Below are 8,949 nucleotides of genomic sequence, written 5' to 3' on the forward strand. Positions count from 1 at the left end.
AGGCGAATACCCAAAATAAAAAATCAAAGATAACCTAGGCAAGACCTCTAGTACACTACTACATGAGAATTCATCAAAGATAACCTAGGCAGGACCTCTAGGTACACTATTGTATGTCCAACCTACATCAGAACTCAAGATGGTATAATGCAGACGGAACCTCTCAAACAGGACCTCAGGACCTGTGCAAGACCGTGAAGACCCTAAATCAAAGAATATTCCAGTGACTAGCGAGTGTTCTCGGAAAAATTCTTGCAACTGCTCCTATCTAATCCCAAGGTGCAAATCCTGCAACCCAAGGTGGATTTGCAGGATGCACTTTTAGGTCATTTCATTCGACAATTGACAGTTGAGGTAAAAGAAGTCTAAAGTCTAATGAGTCATAGATAGAGGAATGTGACTGATGAAAACAAATTACAAAATGGTAATAGTACAAAAGAAATTGGCTAGGCCTTTGGAACAAGTTCTTTCTTTAGTGATTGCTAAAGTTTGCCATAGAATCTGGCAACCCATGGTGCAAGTTCAGTTACATCAGGGGTTCTAGGATTAGAGGCATAATAATCAGACCAATAACAGGGAGACATATTCTCTGTGAATTCACCTTTAGAGTAAATGCAAAATGGCAGCCAGTCTTCTCCTCCATTCATTCTTCTTTTCCTCTCTCTTGGATACGCTAATGGCGCCTGCACATACCTGCATCAGCCAAACAAACCCTCAAGTTTCTTTTAAAGGTTTTAAATTGGGTGTCATAAGTCCTAACATAATAAGTCAACTTCTCAGTTTTATGCTGTAATAGAATGGCCATGTGACTCGACTAGTTCATTTGAAGTGGCTTTATTATGTTCATCCTCTGGCGACTGCTGTAAAGGTATACCTTCATACTTTTTAGTAGTTCAAACTGATTCTGAATAGTTGAGGAAACCATTTGCATCAGAAGTTACAGAAACATGATAAATGATATATTTAAAGAACTAGAATTCTCGCGAGATTAGCATTATTCTCCATTGTTGAAATTGATCTTTGACAAAATCCAATGTAAGTTTTTCAAAAATTATATGCAATATACTTCTAGTAAATTTAACCTTAAAATGACAAGCAATGGGAGTTCCAGCCTTCCTCTCATCAAAACTATTTCAAGGCTGAAAACACATCTTAGCTTATTAGATATGCCAAGTCATATTTATGTCTTCTCGTCATCATATTCTAAGACCAGAACCCAAAGGGAAAACAAATCTAGCGCTCATAGATGCTAAATTTTGCTTCAACCAAAAATTCCTTATAACTAGTAGGTGTTTATGTCAATGAGCAGTCTAATGCATCCAAGAACAGAACACACCTGATACCATCAAGCCGGGCATCCCAGCAGAAATGGGTGTGACCAAAAATATGACAAGCGTTTGTGCTCCCTCTAGCTCCGTGTATGTATCTTATACGGGCCTCAAGAAAGTCAGAACCAATCACTTTTGGAAGGTTAGGATAGAAAAGCATTCTCTTCTCTGGACAAAGCTCTAGTCTGAAAAAAAAAAAGACAAATAACAGTCCAATCAGGTTACAACAATGTAATAATCAGCATAAGATGTTTAAGCCTTTAAGGATTGCAATCATCAACATAATCTTTCTGAACCTTGATTATTTGGAGTAAACTAGTAGTGCCAGTGTAGAGGAATGCCCACTATTGTGAAGAATGATAAGTTTGTAGGCAGGCACTGCGCCCTGCCCCAGCCAATACTCCCTCCCCCCACCCCAGCGCCCCAGCCAACCCAAAGAAAAGGAAAAGTAAGTCCCTCTATCTTGATGCATATATTGAAGAAAGGAGCAATAGAGACGCTAAGCTTTTAACACAGCAATTTTGACTTGGGAAATGTGTCCCCTTCTCTCTTTGCTGCACTATACTCTTTCCGGCGAGTCCCCCCACTGGTGATACTTTATTTCAATATGGGTGACAAAACATATTTCGCTTCAGGGGGAATATCTTTCCAATTGATTTATATTAGCAAGGATTCTGATAGACGGTTCTTGTTCATTGAGCAGGGGGCAGAAGATTCTCCAGCCAAATAAAGATGGATGAAAAAAACTAGTGTTGGGTATGTGATGCTTTACAGAACGTTTTCAAGGGGATATGGCAAACTCTATAGGGGATGGAGAAGGAAAATACAGTCATATTACAACAGAGTGTACAAGAACTAATCACTTATGGAAGATATAACAAGAGTGGAAACACTGTTTGGTGACAGGGAAAAGCCAACCACTGAGATCTCAAACATTTTACTTCTTAACTCTGAACATGTTAATCCTTGATGGAGGGAAGGGAGGAATTTTCAGGGCATCTGTTTTTTCTGAAAATGGTAAAACTAAATTTTCGGGAGTATCAAACAAACATCAACCTCATTAAATCCAACTAGAAGTCTCTACTGTAGCGCAAGACTGAGGCTTTTCAAACATAACCAATCAAATTTTTGGACTACCAACTCAAGGAGATTTGGAATAGTCTGAGGCTCTGAGCTACTCGCTGACCTTGGAATAAAGTGTGAGAATGAAATTATTTGCTTGCAGCTTGCCAGCATTTCCTGGACTGTATCCTGATATTTGTCATTCATGGCATCAAAATGTGTAGCAAGGGAGTTATCTCCATTTATGAGTCCATCAGGCCACTTGCATGCACGGAAGTCCTTGCATGCCTGTGCAAAAATTGATAAGAGTAAATTACAGCTGTAAGACTGCACTGTACTAGCAGTCTGGCATAGAAGATAGAATCAATAAACTACGAATATCACATAAATCAATGTCTATTAACTGTGTGATATACAGGAAAACCTTTTTAAGGAAAAGGCAACAGTCCAAGCATTCCGAACTCACAAAAAGACTCAGAGAAATGTTACAATACAAGTAGTAAAATGAATAGGCTCAGAACAGAGGAAGTGCATCCAAAGCAGCCAGAAACAGAAGAGTCACTAAGAATCTAAGATGATTAAACAAATAAAACGCAAAAGAAAATGAGCAAGTGGGCTTGCAAATGTCAATTATTATCCCCATATACTCACCTACCCATAAATAAAAGCACTTGAAGTCACCCCAATATAATAGGTACATTTCCTTGGACCAATCGGGAATCTTTTACTGATAAAAATGAGGTGCAACTGGATGCACATCACTTCAGAGCAAGCGTTAAATGGAAGAGCAAATGAATTGACACAATTTTTACGCAAATTCAGTGATAACGAGGAAGTCAAGCAAACACTTCGCATTTCAGTTTCAGTTGTCAGCAAACTAAAGAGTGGCACACTCAACTTGCTTAGTTTTTGTCTATTTTGAATGAAAACTAGGTTGAGGAGGGAACAGCTAACATATCATCAAACTAAAAGATAAAATCCTTACAAGGAGAAAGAAAGTGAATCACCAGCTCCAAAGATGGAATGCGGATTCCAGTTATGTCCTTTTCCCTATCAAAGCTCTGGGATAAACCAGAAATGACATCACCATGAGCGCAAAATGACCCAGCAACAAAAAAAGAAATGGTTTTGCTATTTGACAGTAATATTTACCTCGTGATACCATGAGAATAGAGGAATAATTGCCAAACCATCAATGACACTAGGATTAGTTTCCACTCCAAGACTCTGACATGCATCAAGCATTATATCCAGCTTTTGAAGAGAATCAATCTGAATACAGAGGATGCGTCTAATTAATCATGTGGTATTGCATTAGGTTAACAAAACTACCATAAGTCCATATCAGCAGGAAAAACTATATTCTACTTCAGTGCAAAGAGGAGGAAAAAGGGAGAAGAGGAGAGGAAACACCACCAATATTCATTCTGAACGGTTACTTTTTTTTTGCATGGATGAAGCTTTTGAGACCTTAACTTAATAGGCCTATCTAAAAGACAATGTCGTTGATTGAGACAAGACATGCATCAAAAATTGCAGATATAAATGCTTCAAAAAGAGAATTTATCCTCAGCTAAAAGTCCCCATAAGCGACGGGATTCCATAATGTCACAAAAACATTTTAACGAGATACCATGACACATGAATGTAAAATAGCAAAAACAACCAGGACATATGATGCAATATCACGCATTCCTTCTGAACTAAACTATGTGAATAACATCTTCAAGGAATGATATGAAGAAAAGACTGCTTACATATTTCTCTTTCTCCCTCCGGAGCCAAAGGTCATGGTTTCCGGGCACAAAGAACACGTGCTCAAAACTAGCCTTCAAGAGGGACATAGTTAACACAAAATTCTCATAAGTCTCCGCAACATCACCAGCAACGAGAAGAACTTCCTTTTTCTTCCTCTTTTTTGGTAAACCCTTTACCCATGACATGTTCTCCGCGTATTCTGTATGCAAGTCTGAAACTACAAAAACCTCCAAACCAACTGTATCTACCCTAGCAGAAGGGATAATCTTATGCCTTGTAATATCAGCATGCTTCATGAGATATCTCCCACAATTCTGGATTCTCATACATTTGCGAAGATATCTTGAACGTCCAGGTTGCAGATAAAAAGCCGAGCTAATCGTAATTAAGCATAGAACCATGTTTTCGCTTTCCTCTCTTTTCCTATTTCCCCTGCTAGAAATCAGCTAATCCTACATCAAAACATCACATTATTTATTTAGGAACATGAATAATGGACTATCGATCAATAATGTGGGTTGAGAACCATGAGACCTCATGTTCAAATACCAGCAAAGGCAAAAATACTAGGTGATTCAGTCCCATCTGTCCTAGCTTTGATGAACACATTTACCTAGTACCTTGGTTGGTGGGAGGTAGCCCCTATCCTCTGAAATTAATCGAGGTGCAAAACAGCTGGCTATGACACCAAAATTATTCCTTTACATAGTATGCACACAACACCATAAAATGCACATAACATTTTTAGTTTGTGTAAATTCAACCAATGTTAGTGAGTATTGCTTTCCTTATAAGAACCCCTTCATCTCAAAATGCAGACGTAAATCCACCCATCACATTATGAATTGGTAAAATCACAATAATGGAGGACAAAAAGTACCAATTCTTTTTTATTTTTTAATATAATTGCGGTGTTCGGGCAAGGCCAACAACGCGGACCAAGTAATTCTATCCACCGAAGCTCGGACATATGAAAAGAAATCACCAAGTATTTTTCTCTCGGGTGGAATTTAAACTTAGAGACGTCATGAATCTCCTCTTACTTCATTTCATTACAAATGAAAGAGACCAATATGGTCTTTTTAGATCTTACTAACTAAAAACAAGTTTATAAAGATCTAAAAAATCAAATCTCTCGATACGAACAGTAAAGTAATGAAATGAATAAGAATTGCACATAGATAAGATCGCTTGTTAACCTACATGATGATAATGAAGAATAATAACGTTCCTATAATTAAATCAGTTTCCATTAACCCAAAACTTACAAATCACTTAGCGAAAATATTGAAAAAGAAGATAAAAGTACCATGCTATCACTGCCAATTAGCCTGGACTGTAGGTCCCCTGTAGATGAAGAAGAAAATAATTGGTAATCAAAATTATCCTTGACCAAACTGCTGACAATTTAATTTTGTCAGATCCGGGAAAATATTATCCTATTTCAAAATATTAGTATTTTATTTCAGTGAGAATAATAGTATTTGATCTTACTTTGGTAAAAAATATTTTTGTAGAAATAAAATTTATTTGTTTGCACTTTTGTCACTCTTATTTTTCATATAAAATTTTAAAAATAAATTTAATTTATTTTTATGACTAAATACAACATCAACTCCAACTCCAATTATAATTCATAAAATTATTATTTTTATGGCTAAACAAAACCTTAATTTACCCAACACTTTGTTTGGATGGTGATTAACTTGTTATGCATATATTTTTTCATAATATAATGTATTATAAGTACTACTTAACTAACTATAATATTTAGATAAATTGGGTAATTTTTATAAATTCCAATAGTTTAGTATCTAATTATATAAATTTTCAATTGTTTTTATTGTTACGTAAAATCTCATTTTTACATTTATTATTGTGGTATATAGTTAAGACTCGTGATACATCACCATCTGATATATAAGCGTAGATACATAACTCTTATGTATAAATGTTACAGAGATATATTCAGATACATAAGTCTTATGTATCAATAACTTAAAAAACATTCTGATACATGATTTTTGTAAATATGATGAAGGATTGTGTGATGTATCTTCTTGTCCTTTTATACCATATACATTATTCTTATGTATCTCTAAACTCTCTTAACAAATACAACATTCTTATATATCTTCGTTAACATCATCATCTTCAACCTCCATTGATGAATCTCCAAACTCCCTCCGAACTCCGCCCCCAAATCGCTCTATCACTATTTCAGGCTACCTTCGCTAGTAAACCCTCTCCGTTGAGACACCAAACAAACCTCAACTCAGTCTCTTACACTATAACACGTCTATACCTTCACCCCACTCCATCTAGCGTCGCACTTCTTATGTATCTCGCTTTATCTGGCATTGCTCCATCTATACTAAATAGACCCCCAATTTTTATGTATCCCGCATAGTCGCTGATTGAGCTAAAATTAGAGATATTTAGGTACTGATAAAAGGGGGAAATGTTACATTTTGGAATGAACTAGTGGATTTAATCAGCTTCAAATAAAACGAGTGTTTGGTGGATGGAAGAAATAAGGAGACAAATAAAGAAGAGATAAAGATCAAGAGATACCTCTGAGATGCGGTTGAGAGGTAAAAGAGAGATGATGGTAGGATTTAAGTAAATACGCGAGATGGAGGAGTTAGTGATGTATCTAACTCTTTTAGAGAGAGAAAAATTAATAATTTATGGAATGTGAATTTATGTATTTTTTCTAAATTATATTTTTTTTTTAATTATTGTTATAGAATGTCTCAAATCATAATTTGAAAGACGAATCTATGAGAAAAGTAGAGTAGGAAATAAAGTGCTACAAAAAGATTCTCACAAAATAGTAAATATTTTTTTAAAAGATTTTCTATAAATAAGATAAATAAATTAAAATAAAAGACTTAATTTATGCAATTTTGGGCTTTTGCCTTTAAACTAGATTAGATTTTGCGAGTTAATACATAAAAATGACCCTAAACTTGACATTAAATTATAAGTTTGATCTTAAACTTTGACAGTGCACAAATATGACTTTTAACTATTCAAAACTGCACAAATATAACCTCCAATCCTACGTGGCAAAACGTGTGTTCAACACGCAAAACTGGACGCGTTCAGCTTAAAATCCAAGAGCATAATACATAAATATGACCTTTAAAAATTCAAAACTGCACAAATATGACATTTGAATGACTTTTCATTATTATTTTTTTAATTATTTTTTGCTCAAAGATGAAAATGACATCTAATTTTTTTTATCATTGCGAAAAAAAAGTAATATTGAAGATTTATTAATTAGGTGGGTCAACCTCATATGAAAAAATCGCGGGGGTATGTATATATATATTATAAAGCTGAGAGTGAATTTAAGTTATATAATATATCTAAATATAATTTATTTAAATATTAAATTAAAGATGAAACTATCCTAATAATAAAAAAATTATAGTTTTAATAAAATGTTATTAAATTAACGTTATTAAGGATAGTAGTAGTAGTATATTAAATTAACGTTATTACAATGTTATTAAATTAACGTTATTAAATTAATTCAGGGGTGGACCTACGTGGTTGCCATGGAGTTCACCCGACCCCCTCGGTAAAAGAATTACGTTATATATATATAAGGTAGAAAATCTATATTTATGTACGTATATTAATGTTGAACCACATGAAACAAGACACTTAGATAGCCAGTGGTGTTATTTGCTCTTCTTGGGCGCTTCCTTTAGCCTACTGCGCAGGTTTGATTTTTTAATTAAAATAAAAGCTAGGTGTTGCAGCTATAGAAATAAAAAATAAAATAAAAATAATAATAATAAAAAAAAATAAAAAATAAAAACGACGCCTTTTTAACACAAAAAGCAAAACTTTGACAGTGCACAAATATGACCTTTAAATATTTAAAACTGCACAAATATGATCTCCCTCCAAGTCAGCCCTTTTAACGATGTGACACCGTGTGATTGAGTTACCTTTCCACGTAGATGCCAGTGAAACTCACGCATGGGATTGCAAAATCGGAGGTCATATTTGTTCAAGTTTTGAATAGTTAAAGGTCCTACTTGTGCACTATCATAGTTTAAGACCAAAGTTATAATTTGATATCAAGTTTAGGGTCATTTTTAAGTATTAACTCAGATTTTGCAATTTGAGACTTTTTCTTTTATTTCTTGTGCTATTTCTTTGTTTTGTTTTTTAAAAAATATTATATATATATATATATATATATATATATATATATATATATATAACAATATATATATTTTGATAATTATTTAAAGACATGACTTCACTTTTATTTTTATTGATTTCAATATAAAATCTCACTTAATTATAAATAGTAGTGATGTAACTTTTAATAAAAAATAATTTAATAAATATCACGAAGTTTTTTCTTATTTCAAACTCGGTATGTAAGTCAAGTAGGTGCAACAGAAGTAATATGAAACACCAGGGCCAAAATATTCATATGCCTATACTTAAGGGACCGTACTGTCTTTTTGGTCGACTTGAATTCCCCCAAGCTCAAACGTTTTCTCCATTTTTGCAGCAGCTCTCCGCCGACTGAAACCCTTCTTCCTCGGCTGCCATTTTCTCCGCGAGCTTTGAGTGGTTAGTTTTCTCTCTCTCTGTATTTCATTCGACTAATCCCAGGTGGGTGGCGAATTGGTTTTGTATAATCTCAATGCTGAAATATTGAGTAGTTTCTATTCTATTGCTTGTGTGTATTTTCTGATTGTTCATCTTCGATTTACTTCTAATTCTTTATTCTCATAGTTTTTGATAAGTGATTTGGATAGATGAC

General features: G+C 34.3%; 1 protein-coding gene across 4 annotated transcripts; it reads right to left on the reverse strand.

Annotated features, from left to right (window-relative positions):
- Window positions 1–355: 355 nt before the first annotated feature.
- LOC107862753 (acyl-carrier-protein phosphodiesterase PptH) lies at window positions 356–6,925 on the reverse strand. 4 transcript variants are annotated; one of them, XM_016708405.2, is made up of 8 exons: window positions 6,723–6,925; window positions 5,458–5,495; window positions 4,148–4,600; window positions 3,543–3,662; window positions 3,398–3,451; window positions 2,515–2,678; window positions 1,337–1,513; window positions 356–693 (listed from the first exon to the last, which is right to left on the reverse strand). In XM_016708405.2, exons 3-8 carry the CDS (start codon window positions 4,547–4,549, stop codon window positions 483–485), a joined length of 1,128 nt encoding a protein of 375 aa, XP_016563891.1. In that variant the 5' UTR covers window positions 4,550–4,600; window positions 5,458–5,495; window positions 6,723–6,925; the 3' UTR covers window positions 356–482. The 4 variants fall into 4 exon arrangements, with proteins under 4 accessions (XP_016563891.1, XP_047265576.1, XP_016563893.1 ...); XM_047409620.1 differs by lacking the exon at window positions 5,458–5,495 and having other exon boundaries at window positions 6,723–6,880; XM_016708407.2 differs by lacking the exon at window positions 6,723–6,925 and having other exon boundaries at window positions 5,417–5,474.
- Window positions 6,926–8,949: the final 2,024 nt, after the last annotated feature.

The sequence above is a fragment of the Capsicum annuum genome, chromosome 3 (assembly GCF_002878395.1).
Source record: "Capsicum annuum cultivar UCD-10X-F1 chromosome 3, UCD10Xv1.1, whole genome shotgun sequence".
In the NCBI taxonomy this organism is placed as follows: Eukaryota; Viridiplantae; Streptophyta; class Magnoliopsida; order Solanales; family Solanaceae; genus Capsicum; species Capsicum annuum.